Source organism: Hoplias malabaricus, chromosome 4 (assembly GCF_029633855.1).
Source record: "Hoplias malabaricus isolate fHopMal1 chromosome 4, fHopMal1.hap1, whole genome shotgun sequence".
Lineage (NCBI taxonomy): Eukaryota > Metazoa > Chordata > Actinopteri > Characiformes > Erythrinidae > Hoplias > Hoplias malabaricus.
Genome location: NC_089803.1, coordinates 37,994,905 through 38,009,415, shown reverse-complemented (window position 1 = coordinate 38,009,415; position 14,511 = coordinate 37,994,905). Strand labels below are relative to the sequence as shown.

The window sequence follows — 14,511 nt, the reverse complement described above, 5'->3', positions numbered from 1 at the left end:
TTATTAATGAAGGTGTCAGTGTGTCTACTGCAACTGTTGCTGCTCCAACAACCTCTACAGCATCATCCAGTACAACACCACAGCCACCTACATCTACAACCCAGAGCTTTATGAAACAGTTTTTCAAAAGGCTATGACCCCTACACAACAAAGGACAATAGATGAGGAACTGGCTAAAACGATTGCACAAGATTTTCAACCATTTTCTATCGTGGTAGACAAAGGATTCAGAAACTATAATCATGCTCTCAATCCAATGTATGCACTTCCAAGCAGGAAAACACTTTCCCAAAAAATTACTCCAGGCCTGTATAACAGAGAACGTGCTTCACTCCTAGAAAGGATCAAAAAAGCCACAGCTTAAACTACCACATCCTACGTGTGAGAGATTGGACCTGTTTACTTGAGATTTTTGTATTTCATAATTTTAATATTTTTATATTTTAATTTTAATATTTTCAAAATGTTTGTATTTTTCATTTTCATTCATTGTTGTATAAATAAAGCCATATAAATAATATATATATATATATATATATATATATATATATATATATATATATATATATATATATATATATATATATGTATATATATATTTGATATAATGTATGTTTTTACACTAGTAGTTCATTTTACACATCATTTGGTAGTAAACTGATTTAAACAACCAAATCTAAGGAGCCACTTGGGAGCCGAAAGAGCCGGCTCTTTCCAGGGAGCCGTTTTTTTTGGCTCGGCTCCCTGGAAAGAGCCGGAATTCCCATCACCACGGTGTACCGGTATCCGCCTATATATTGGTCTCCGGCCTGTATGTCCCTCCCACTTGGAGGTCAAGTCTTCCAATCAGAAATTACCTTTGTCATTCGTCGTTTCTGATTGGCTGAAACTGAGACCCTTTGTAACGGCTGTAATTGTGGAGCGAGTGCGCAGGTCAGAGACATCCTTGATCGCTCGCAGAATTGTGGCCCAAAAGTAACGCCTTAGAACCGAAGAATTACGCGTCTCCTCCACAGCCAGAGGTTGCGGACAGCAGCACGTTCATGGCGAGATTTTCTCAGACATGGTGTGGGCGGCAGAGTTAATTAAAAGGTAGAACCATGGTAAAATAGGGACGACTCAGGCAGTGGTGGAGCCAGACAAATTTCGTAGGGGGGGCCAGACTGAGACCATTAATTAATTTTCCGCCCTGGACTCCGGGGGAAAAGACTCAACCAACAGCGGACCATGCAGGAAAAAACTTACCGGCTTTGTATTTGTTTCTTTTCTGGCATCTCATGCAAACTATGCTCTTTCTCAAACAACGACCTACTCAAATAATGCACTTAATCGATGTATAAAACTAATAATGCTCCACCACTCTATTGTGTACTAAAGAGGCAGTGTACACCGTCGTCTACAAGGCTGCTTTCTGTTTCAGGGCGCTCCCCTGCTGTTTTTAATTTTTCCATGGGGAAGTGTTATTGGGACACTTCAAATGCAGCGGCGTCCTTTAGAGGCTCCTCCGGTCACACAGCCTGTTATTTTGTATTGAAGATTTTTTTAAATAGATAATGTAGAAATGTATAAGGCATACATTTGAGTAAATAAATTACATCTTATCTGTAGATGGCAAAAAATTCACGTATCTTCTGCCACTGGAAGATGATGAGTCTGAAAGATGAGAAAACTGAATGACAATTTGTTTTCCTTTCTGCTTATTTCCAATAGCCCTAACTCTAGATTATTAAATAGTCTGTCAATTGTGAGACCAGAACATACTGATGTCGTACAAGTAATTTCAGGAACGCTATGGAATCACCACAACCCTGAACAGGACACAGGTTACAGAGACTGAAAGAATGAGTGCAAAGAGAAGTTTTAAACCGATTGATCAACATAAAAGAATTCAAATTTTTCAAAAAAACAAAAAAAAAACCCCCTCACATTTGGTAAAGGTGTGTGTAAAAATGAGCAAATGTTAAATAATCACTCCAACAAATAGCAACAGGTCTGTGTGTTTTTTATTTGCAAGACAACTTATCATGAGCATAATTACCTATCAATTACATGACTGAGCATTTACATTATTAAACGGCACTGTTCCAAAGACAGCCTCAAATGGTCTTAATTCAGACACCCAGGGTTTACAAACCTAAAGAACCAATCACATCAATTTGAAGGGAAACGCTTTCAAGCTGCAGGAGACAATAGTTGATTGGAGATGGAGGCAAAACCTTTTTAAGAATATAAAAATGAAAATAGTTGCATTTACTTCTAGTCTACAGGAACTTCATTGTTGTCATCCCCCGTGTACCAGGGGTATTAATAATATGTTCCTTTGTTGAGCTTCAACACAAACAATACACTCTGATCAGTGATGGTTCTTAAAGGGTTCTTTATTAAATGATTCTAATTAGAACCATGGACACTTAAATAGCTCATTACATGATTAACGGTGAGGGTTCTTTAGTAAAGATAATGGCTCTAACTCTGAACGCTTTTACATGATTAAAGGGTTCTTTGCATCAAGAAGTGGTTCTTCAGATTGAAGATGAATAAACTATAGATGATTCTATATGGCACCTTTCAGAAAAGTCCTCTATAGAGAATAAAAATAGTACTATTGTTTAAATGTCAAGCTTGTTACAATAAAACAACAGTTCTTACTGTCGTATAGGAGCCTTTCTAAAATAGAATATAGAATCATCTATAACACATTCATGGTCAATCTGTAGAATCATGCAAAACGTTATTTGAGTGTTCAGAGAGAGCCATTTTCTTAACTAAAGAACCGGTGTAGAACCATCGTCTTTAGGTGTGCAGACTGTGGACATGCACAACAGAGGAAAGTTTTTAAAACATTTCAAGCAGGTTCTACTTCAACATTTAATACTAAGGCAGTAAAGAGGGACATATGCCCTTTTCTTGTTTCAGTAGCACATTTCATTGTTGTTTTGTAAGAAACGGGAATTCAAGTTTTATTTTTAATTTTATTATCTTTATATAGAGTTAAAGGCACCATTAATTCTGCATTTGCATAATCTTTTTAGTAAAACGTAATGTTTTACAGAGTACCATTTAAAGTTAGATGTAATAATACATGTATAAATTCTGAATATTACGCCTGACATGGGTAGCATTTTGGTATGAGCACACATACACAATTGGATATTACACAATTAGAGAAAAAAAATTTAACTTGACTTTATGGTGATCATTTTTCAAACAGAAACACACAGTATTCAGTATCTCCATATTATTTGAAGCAGTAATAGACTTTGACATGACTTCTAAAGTCTGTTTTAATGGTTACATAAATCTGAAAATGTGACCTCCTCAGAGACAAATCTATTCAGAAAGACAAAAAGGCACAAGCCAAGCAGGAGTATACCAAACAAGTCTTTTGCATTGTCTTAATAATTGTAGGCGTATAAGGGTTATAAAGTTCTAAATAGCAATATTAATCTTCATTACATGAGCTACTAAAATAAAACCCATCCTGCTGGAAAGGTCAAAATATACCTTTAATGTAAACAGCAGAAACAAAGTACAAATCAATAAACGTAGCGCAAATTGCTGCAGTCGTTAGGTTAACTTGAGCAAAAGACTGGAAAAAGACTTCAGATTCCAAGAATATCTTCTTTAACCTGGCAGCCCAGAAGACGATTACCCACACGAACACACTCAGAAAGACTGACCACTGAAACACACACAGACAACATTACAATAAAACAGACCTATTAACTCACATAGCAACAAGTTAACTCTCATATTGAAGTGAGATTGAAGAAATATGTTTTTACAGATTTAATTTATAGTGCACTGAAAACCATTAACAACTACAATAAATGCTGGTTGTGTTAAAGACCACCCCCAGTAAGAATGTATCTATCTAGTAAAGAAAAGTTTAAAGACATAACATTTCCATGTAATTTTTTATACTCAGCCTGGCATATTATGAGTGAAATAATCAGTCACTGTTATGGCTGCACATTTTGAAACTAAGGTTTTAAACACAACCATCCAGATATTCAGGGTTTCTCATAAACCTAGAAAGCACTCTTGCCAAATTGAGGGGGCTACCAAAGGCACAGTTTATCAATATTTAATCATTAAAGTATGTTTTCTGTATATCTTCTAAATATGTAATTCCAGTGAACACATTTAAGAGGGTTACATCTATGACTGAGGGAGGATGTTAAGTTATTTAACATTTTTAACAGTTATTTATGGCTCAAACTGATTACCTTTCTGGTTGCGGATCCACGTCACTGCTTTCATTGCCACAAACTGCCACTCAACCTGAGCATCCATCTTAAAGCCATTTAACCAGATCAGAGCCAGAACTGTAGCCCAGACCCCCTTATCCACCTTAATACAAAAGTCATACAGGCAACATATGTAAATTACACATACAGACATACACCCATATATATATACACCCAGTATAAATTCTTCCTGCCTTTAAATGAATATGAACATTTTCTCCTCATTGAACGTACATTTTTAATATTAAATACATTCCTTTTTTTATGTCAGGGACATTACCAGCTGAAGATAAACCAGAAAAGTTGTCTGAGTAAATTGTATTACATTAAGTTTTAATCCTTAAAAAAGGTTTTTAATATAATTAAATCACTGATTTTAAAAAGACATCTAACTAACAAGTTTCTTAATTATTATTATTATTATTATTATTATTAAATGCTGTCAACTCATTTTCCACTCTTGGTGAAAATATGGATTTCTCCAGAACATCCTGTTTTTGGGTCTTGAAACTTCAGAGTTCAAAACCATTTATATTCTTCCTGTTCCATTTTTTATTGTCCAAGTTTCACATCCATAAAGAACCACAGAAGAGACCACAGCCTGCAAAATTCTGATCTTTAAATTTGAAAATCTTTTTCAGTTCCTTCCTTGCTCTGTGTGCCAGTCTGTTGACCACAAAGTGGTTTTCTATATTCATTCATTCATTATCTGTAACCGCTTATCCAGTTCAGGGTTGCGGTGGGTCCAGAGCCTACCTGGAATCATTGGGCGTATATATAAAATATATATGTATATATGTTTATATATATGTATATATATAAAAACACACACACCTCAGGAAACCAGAGCACCCGGAGTAAACCCACGCGGACACGGGGAGAACACACCAACTCCTCACAGACAGTCACCTGGAGCGGGAATCTAACCCACAACCTCCAGGTCCCTGGAGCTGTGTGACTGCTGCACTACCGTGCAACCCCGTTTTCTATATTTGTTGGCACAATTTGGTCATCACTTTAACTGATTCTTCCTCAGAATCTTGGAATATTCCTGTTGCAATGTTAAAAATTCCTTTGGCTTTCTTATCTTTTCTTATCTTTCTTATCTTATCTGTCATTGACCTCAGGGCCTGCTTGGCTTCATCTTCAGTGAAAATACAGCTGACCTCAACAAAAGTGTCTTTGTCATTCCTTCTTTGTTTGATCACGGTGTGGTCAGTCATGACCTGTCGATTCACATCCTATAACATACCAGTTTAAAGTTGATATTTATTTCTGTTCTCATGAATCTTCTGAAAAACAATCCTTGTTTTTCATGTTGGTCTCCATCTTCAGTGCCTTTACAGATGGTGTAATAGCCCTCCTTGAGTTTCTGGATTTTATGATTTAGTTTTCTAAAAAATAATCTTTCTTGAGTTTGGCCTTTCAAGTAGACTTATTATCTTTTCAACAATATATGGTACACAGTAAAACCATGTGCTTCCAGGACCAGTTTATTACATAACTGACACAAGTGCAGACATGTGCAACAATGCAAGACAAGTACAGTAACAATCAACAAATATCTGTCCAATATTATATATTTGTCCTTTTCATTCTTCTCAGGTTTTTCTGATTGTTATTGAATGATATTCTTTCAGTTCCACTCATAGTTCCTCTGGAATTTAAAGGAATATGATGTAGCATTTTTACCTTAAAATTACAGTTAAAAATTTGTGATGCTCCTCCGACCTGTACTAGGGAAAACAGCAGCTCTGTAAACTGTTGTGCAGGGCTGCCTCCCTAAAAACTTGCCTACGCAACTTAAGTATCACAGGGTAGAGAAGTATAACTGTATAACACACACACACACACACACACACACACTGGGCCATTTATATGGATACACCTTAATAGAATAGGAATGGTCGGTAATATTAACTTCATGTTTGTGGCAGGTGCAAAGAGACAATGCAAAGTTAGGGGCTGATGATCCATGGAAAACATTTAGTAAGGCCATGTTTCTAGAGAAGGCAAATCATTACTAGTTTTATCTGTTAGCACAAAGAGGAACGGCGGCCTCTCAGGGAAAAGAGGGACAATGGCTCAAATGGAAGAAGAGAGTTTAATAAGATGAGATTTTTTATTTGGGCTCTCTCTACAGTTGCAGAGTGTGAATCACTTTAAAAATCACCTTCCTGAAGGGGTGCAGGGAGTGGTTTCCTACCCACCTCCAAAAGTTATAGTGGGATTTCTACAGTACTGGCCTGAAGAAGAAATGACAGAAGCTCTATTCTCCCTGTTGCATCACAATGATGAAGCATTGCAATGATTTTGAAGCTGTAATTTCAATAAATAAATAAATAAAAATACACAGGATAAGATGTAAAATATCCTATGCAAAGCCATTAAAGGTTCACATTGGGCCCACCCCACTTCCTCCCTACCACAACATTCCTGTAATCTTTGGCTATTTAAATCCTAACCCAAGCCAGTGGGTTTTCCGTGGATCTTTAAGGTTCAGTCAGCAACCAGCTGCACCTAACACTGAAGCGTACTCACTGGGCCCAGCCCTTGTTTACCCAACTCAGCCACGGCTTCATTAGCACTTCACAGGGGCCATCAGGTGTGCGCCTCTCCTCAGTGTTTAAATACTACCTGGCATTCCTTTAATAGTTCTATTTAAAGATCAAATCGTTGTCTTCCTGTTAACGTTAAGGGAATATTACTCACATACATTTTGAAGTAACACGTCACTCACCTGTGCAGGGGTCTGCTTATCCACTTCTTTTTGTGTTGTCCCAAACACTTTTGCAAGTGCACTGTCTAATTCCCAACAACCTGAAGCCTTCTGGAGAGAAATGAGCTGCAACAAGGGGTCTTCGACAGCTGGTACACTTTCTACAGATACAGGTAGATATTTTTACACACACATCCATATACCTATATGCGTACCTGTTCACACACACAATGTAGCAAAGCTCTCCACTGAAATGAATAGAATAAACTACAAATGAACACGTATATTCCACTGTATTATATACAATTCCTAGTTCAGTCCTAGTTCAATCAAGAAATGTGTAAATGTAAATATCATTTAAGTTTGTTTGCTGTGTACAAAGGGAACAATATATTCATTAATCAGTATCTAATATTTCTCTACTAACAATCAAAGCAAAACAAAGTATATTACCTGTCTCTTGAGCAACAGGATCTTTGTGAAAATAGAATGTGTAAAAAAAAAAAAAAAAAAAAAAGATTTATAATTGATTTATAATATTTATAAAGTATTTATAATTATGTAATTATAACATTGGCATTCACTGGCATATTGTATGTTTATTTATGTTAATTTCTATAAAATGTGATAATTTGTATTCCAGCGTTATTTAAGCTGAAATATATTAAATGGTGCATTGTTACACCTAGACTTGTGCAAACCCCACTTGTAACAAACCACAAATCTCACATACTTTTGCCTAGAGAATAAGAGGATTCTAGAACTACCTGTATCTACATGTCAAGGTTTTTGTTTAAGTCATAGTAGCAGATATTAGATTTATGTCAGGAATCACGGAGCGGACTGACTGAGGCGGACGCATTTGCTAAAACGCGGACAGTTTAATAAAGCAAAACAAAGACAAGATACAAAGGAAACAACAAAACACGAAATGAAACGAAACTATCACAGAGACAGACTAGACTGGGAAACGAAACGACGACGAGGGAAACTATGGAGACAGACAGATAACATGACCGACATGACAAAGGAGAAATGTGAATGTGAAATGAACGACAAACAGGACACGAGACATGAGGGCTTAAATACTAACACAAACGAGACACAACTCCCGGGCGCGTACTCCTAAACCCCCCAGGAGCTGGCACAGGAGAGGGCACGGAAAACAAGACAGGACAACAAACCAACGGGAGACAGGACTCAGGACAATACGGGAACAGTCACTGGAGCTGGGGACACAACAGAACCGAATATACGAGACGGGACATGGGACATGACAGGTGACTGACAAAGGGAGGTAACAAAAGACTGGAACGGACATGACGGGAGTGGACACATGAGACGTGACAGGGTTTTTGACATTGGACATGACACTGGATGGAAACAGGGACTGGACAGAAGACGGGACAGGTGACAGGACTTGGTGCTGGGACTGGACGGGAGCAGAGACTGGTGACAAGACACTGGACAGGAAAGGAACGTTAGACTGGACAGGGGTACGTGACTGGACAGAAGACAGGACAGGTGACATGACACTAGACTGAAACGGAGACGGGACTGGAGACTGGACAGGGGATTGAAAGGGAAACTGGACCGGAGACAAGACAGGTGACTGGACATTGGACGGATACGGGAAATGGACGTGAGACAAGACAGAGGGTTGAAACGGGGACTGGACAGGACTAACAGGGGACTGGACATGAGACAAGACAGAGGGTTGAAACATAGACTGGACAGGGCTGACAGGGGACTGGACAGGACTCACAGGAGACGGGACTTGAGACAAGACAGGGGGTTGAAACGGAGACTGGATTGGAGAGAAGACGGGACTGAACGCTGGACGGATATGGAGACTGGACATGACTAACAGAGGACTGAACATGAGACAGGACAGGGGGTTGAAACATAGACTGGACAGGGCTGACAGGGGACTGGACAGGACTCACAGGAGACTGGACTGGACTTGGTAGGGGAACAGGGACCAAGACATTCAGGGGGACAGACACGAACACAGTGACAGGGACTGGGACAGAGACAAAAGCTGACACGGGTACTGGGACAAGGACAGAGACAGGAACCAAGACAGGGACAGACAAGGGAACCAATATAACAGGGGGGTGCCCAGGACTGGCTAATGTCTGTGGGGCAGTCTGAGGAACCAGCCTGGGCACAGTTCTGGGGATCGGCCCCGAAGTCCTTCGGGCCGACCTACGGACGGGGACAGGAGCGGCCGTAGCCACAGTCACGGGGACAGGAGCGGCCGTAGCCACAGTCACGGAGACAGGAAGCCCTGCAGCGACGTCCACGGAGGCAGGGGAACCTGCGACGTCGTCCACGGAGGCAGGGGAACCTGCGACGTCGTCCACGGAGGCAGGGGAACCTGCGACGACGTCCACGGAGGCAGGGGAACCTGCGACGACGTCCACGGAGGCAGGGGAACCTGCGACGACGTCCACGGAGGCAGGGGAACCTGCGACGACGTCCACGGAGGCAGGGGAACCTGCGACGACGTCCATGAAGACAGGAGAGGCGCGCGCCGCGCGCTCGAGGACAGGGGTTTGTGCTGCTCGCCGGGCTCGCGCTGGAGCTGTAAAGGGTTTAGGGGGTTCCACAGGCGCACCCATTAGATCCCCTCGAGGTGCGCCCCTGTTAGCCTCCGACCTCAGAGCTACGGAGGTGAGGCTAACAGCCCCTACCCTTAACGCCCCCCCAAAAATTTCCCCGGACCTGAGGGGGTAATCCTCCAGGGAGGGGGGAACTCCAGCAAGCTTCTTCCGCCGACTCTTTCGACTCCCGCTGGCGCAACTACTCGATTCCCGAGTCGACTCCTCCGCTATAGGATCCGGAACAGCGCCAGGCAGGAGCTGGAGCCGGCGACTCCATTCCGAGGCCGCTTTCAAAGCCTCCCCCACAGGATCTTTGGGGCCTGTGCGGAATGGAGTCCGGCGAACGGCACACCCTTTGAGGTAATAATCCGCGCTAGCTGCGTCCTTGCGGTCGTTCATTCTGTCAGGAATCACGGAGCGGACTGACTGAGGCAGACGCATTTGCTAAAACGCGGACAGTTTAATAAAGCAAAACAAAGACAACAACAAAACACGAAATGAAACGAAAGACAGAGACAGACTAGACTGGGAAACGAAAAGACGACGAGGGAAACTACGGAGACAGACAGATAACATGACCGACATGACAAAGGAGAAATGTGAATGTGAAATGAACGACAAACAGGACACGAGACAAGAGGGCTTAAATACTAACACAAACGAGACACACCTGGACAGATAACGAGGGGACGGGTTAACAAATGACAGACGAGGCGGCGGAACAGAGGCGGGACGAGGGCGGAGACAAGGACATAAACAAAACATAGCCATGTGCTAAAAGCACATGGCCGGGGACAACAGACATGACAGGACGAAGGCGTGACAATTTAATTCTACCAAATAGAAATAAATTTTATACATACCGAGCTGAAGTAACATGTCAGGAGATGGTTCAGCTAACATAATGTGAAAAAAAAGTTATTTATATAAAATATCTTCTCTATGTTGACATACAAACCCTATTTCCAGAAGTGTTTACTCTTTTTGAGTGTTCTAATTTTACTACTGCAATGCTGCACTTGATGTAATAAATTTGAGCTATTTATAAAGACATCTGTGTATTTTGTTATTTGGTAAAAACACAAAATTATCGTCAGCTTGGATGCAGTCAGTATTATTTCTTAACGTACTATAGTTATTCCGTTGTCAAATATCATTTATTTATTAATTTCAAATCATAGCAAAATACTAAGAGAACACACCTGACAATGAATATATCCACTGTTAATCTCCACTGAAACCAAATTTTTATTACATGAACTAGATAATACTCTAGAAACGTAGCTGTTGATCCTCATTATTACTGTTACAGTTTACCCCTGTGTCCGATTCAGTGTTAGGAACTGTTACAGTTTTACATTATTGTTGTTGTTAATGCTGTTGTGTTTTTGTTTTTTGTTTTTTTTTTATAAACATGACCCGTCTTTACTCCTGTCCAGAGATCAAAAGGATTCTAATACTGGAATAATCCTACCAGCATCTACATATCAAGGTTTTTAAGTCATATGAGCATGTATTAGATTTAATTCTGCCAAAATAATTTAATTGTATACACACCGCTACAAAACATGACCCCACGAGCCGGAGCACCTGACAAAATACAAAAGCAGATACAGATCACAATTCTAGAAAAGTTGTGACATTTAGTAAAATACCAGTTTAAAAAAAATCTGTGGTTTGTTCATTCTTTTGGGTCTTTATGAATCTGAAAAATTACAAAGAACAGATTTCCTGTTTTCAATGACCAACTTTACTGTAAAGTTGTAAGCATACAAAAAATATTTACCAAAAATGGGAGATACATGTTCTTAAATTGGACAGCGATGATTTAGCTGTACTTCTTAATCATTTGGGAAATGTAGACTTAATTTTTGGCTGACACAAGACTTTAGTTGCACAAACATCTATGAACACCCTTGTCTGATTCTCTTTTTCATTCAGAGCCATAAGAAAATATCTGGGCTGTAGGCCACCTGTGAATGTAAATGTTAAGCTATTGTAGGACTTCAAAGTCATGCTGTGATAATGAAAATATTAAGCATTAGCTTGGATGCAGTCCATATTTTTTTCCTTAATGCACTATAGAGATAATCAGTTGTCAACAAAATACATTTGATAGATTTTAATAACTAATGTACTGTGCAGCACAGTGTAATGTGTAACAGTATTATCTGGAAAAAATTGTACCTGGATATTAAAATGTCCAGGATTGGGGTCAGGGGCAAAAAGAAACTTGATTGAGACATGCATTGGGAGCTTTTTATTAAATAAGTTCAAGAAAATTAACAAAAAAATCACAGATTCTTTTACTTTTTCTCAGATACTTTTTCACCTGCTGATGCACAGGAATATATTTTTATAACAGGGCATAATGACAAAAAAAAGAAAAAAGTAACTCACTTCTCTTTGCTTTCAATGAATCTAAAAAAAATGAAAGAAATATAGTCAAATGTTACAAGTTACATAATATCTAAGCTCTAAAATGACTCATTTGACACTGTATTGAGAAAAACACTCATTACCAGAGGTCCATGCTTAAAAAGTGAGCAAGTGGGAAATTTATATTCAAACTTGGAAAAGTAATCCATTTTCTATATTACTTTTTGATTTTGATAATATCTCTGTGCACTAAAACAAGAAAATGAAAACATACAACTTTGGGAAACAGCAGAGCATGCCATTGACCTCGGTGCAGCACCCATGCCAAGCATCACTAATTAAAAACATAAAAACAGCATATTGTTCTGCAAATGTGTACAAAACACAATAGAAAGCACAAAAAAGCAGAATGTCTGTTAAAAACTGATCAAAATGTAATCGGCACTGACTCGGTGGACTTATTTGTTAAATAAGTTCAAGAAAAAAAGAAAAAAATTGTTTTTTTTGCAAACCTAACTAAATAAATAATCAAATCCCAACGTTTCTGTAAGCAAGTTATTTTTGATAATATTGTGGTGGTGGTGGTTGGGGGGGGGGGTGATATGATCTTACTCAATACTTTTTCACCTGCTGATGCACAGGAATATATTAACATCTTTATAACAGGGCATAATGAAAAAATAAGAAAACATTTTGACTCACTTCTCTTTGCACTGAATGAATCTAAAATAAAAAAGAAAGAAATATAGTCAAATGTTACAAGTTACATAATATCTAAGCTCTAAAATGACTCATTTGACACTGTATACAACACAATCTATAAATTTAAAAAAAAAAAAGCCATGCATCAAGATATTTGCACTGGCACATTACATGTGAAGTCCACATAACCAATTTTATTCACAATTGTTCACTAACATGTAGAATGCTCACCACCCAGACTGGGTCAGCCTCAGCTCACCACTACAGTATCACTAACCTGCCGAGTAAATTACCCACACCACTAATCTGCTGAATAGACTAGCTTCTGTCCATGAGTGTATTTATCTAGCCCAGTGAGTTTGGTCGAGCTGCAACTATGTAAAATTTCTGCATGTTCCCTTTGTAGTGCACCATAAGAGGTAAAAAAAAAAAAAAAAAAAAGAAAACCTCCTCACGAACAGCAGCAAGGACAATTACAGCAACTGAATCTCCAACAGGCGCTCTCCCAACTTGTATCTGTTTTCTGTCTTCTTTTTATCTTTGTGTGTTCTTAACCAGGCTTAGTCTAAAGTAATTTAATTAACGTTTTATTTTGTATTTGTCCAGTTCAGGGTCGCGGTGGGTCCGGAGCCCACCCGGAATCACTGGGCGCAAGGCAGGAACACACCCTGGGGGAGGCGCCGGTCAATCACTCACTCACACAGACACACTCTCGATTTAAACTGAAGAGGGTTTATTGGTGTGAAATATGAACTGAAGCTAATTTAGCAGTGAAAAATGCGACAAGGACAGCTGCAGTGTAGAGTTGTTAGCAACAGCGTTCAGCGAACTGATACAATGGATGTGAAAAAAAAAAAAAACACACTCATCGCAAAATAAAGCATGCTTTATAACAATAGAGTCCAACTGCAAAGAAAGACCTTTCAGTAAATCAAGAATGCCCACAACAGAAACACCCACTTATCTTTCATTGGCAGATATTTCGGAAAATGGCTTTTCATTGGCTGAGAAAACGTAAAGGTTAAACTGCGTCAAACCAGTGACTACAAAATACAGACATTACTCATTCTAAACTAGCAATGTTTCTATATTTAATGTTATCCAATGATCATTTCACATTGACTGTAAATTCTATATATGGTTATAACTCCAGGTGTGTGTGTGTGTGGGTGTGTGTCTGTGTTCTAGACTGTGCTTAGATTAAGCTGGATCAAGATCCAGCACCTCTCTAATTTGTAGTGAATGCGTTCTGGAACCTATTTACCTGGATTTCCTGTTTAGTTGCTTATTAAAAGAAATCCACTCTCCCTAAACCGTGTAAACTGGGGAATCAAACTCCAGCAGAACAAATCACAATCTCTATTTCAGCCAAATTTATTTGTATTTACTTATAACTTATATTTATTTATAAACACTCAACAGTCAGTGCGTTCCAGATCCTTTATACTCCATGTGCACTTGCTGGATCAGCCCAGTCTAAGTCTGCCCTTACCTCATGATTTACAAAGTAAGCACTGCTCATCACCACTAGTGCATTAATATTTGTTCACTGCCACAGTTTAGTTAAAGGCAGAAGACATAATTTGCACAATATATTAATTCAAGTTTGTAATGTTTTAGTTTCCTAAACTAATCCCTGAGAATTTTACAGGCATTAACATCTGGAATGAAAACGCTGAAAACTCCTGACCTTTCTTCATTTATTCAGCAATGTTACTGTCCCCTTACACCCAAGCCCACGCACACCTGATGTCATGCAACGGGCGTTCCGGGTGGGGCGTGTTTGCCTCACAGAAACTCCCTCAGTTGGTGCTGCAATTAGACCTTCCACTCTTTAGAACGCTTCTCAACCAAT

At 39.3% G+C, this 14,511-nt stretch overlaps 1 protein-coding gene across 9 annotated transcripts in view; it reads right to left on the bottom strand.

Annotated features, from left to right (window-relative positions):
- Positions 1 to 1,991: 1,991 nt before the first annotated feature.
- Positions 1,992 to 14,511, bottom strand: part of LOC136694082 (von Willebrand factor A domain-containing protein 5A-like) — a 31,864-nt gene continuing 19,344 nt past the window's right edge. For 2 of the 9 annotated variants that reach the window (XM_066667440.1, XM_066667441.1), the window contains exons 16-24: positions 12,657 to 12,677; positions 12,229 to 12,288; positions 11,976 to 11,996; positions 11,133 to 11,165; positions 10,439 to 10,471; positions 7,423 to 7,443; positions 6,991 to 7,130; positions 4,230 to 4,353; positions 1,992 to 3,682 (exon numbers count right to left, since the gene is read on the bottom strand). In XM_066667440.1, coding sequence (XP_066523537.1) covers positions 3,603 to 3,682; positions 4,230 to 4,353; positions 6,991 to 7,130; positions 7,423 to 7,443; positions 10,439 to 10,471; positions 11,133 to 11,165; positions 11,976 to 11,996; positions 12,229 to 12,288; positions 12,657 to 12,677 — 533 coding nt within the window. In that variant the 3' untranslated portion in view covers positions 1,992 to 3,602. Of the gene's footprint in view, positions 3,683 to 4,229; positions 4,354 to 6,990; positions 7,131 to 7,422; positions 7,444 to 10,438; positions 10,472 to 11,132; positions 11,166 to 11,975; positions 11,997 to 12,228; positions 12,289 to 12,656; positions 12,678 to 14,511 lie in introns of those variants that run through there. The other 7 variants (XM_066667442.1, XM_066667443.1, XM_066667444.1 and 4 more) reach the window with 7 other exon arrangements.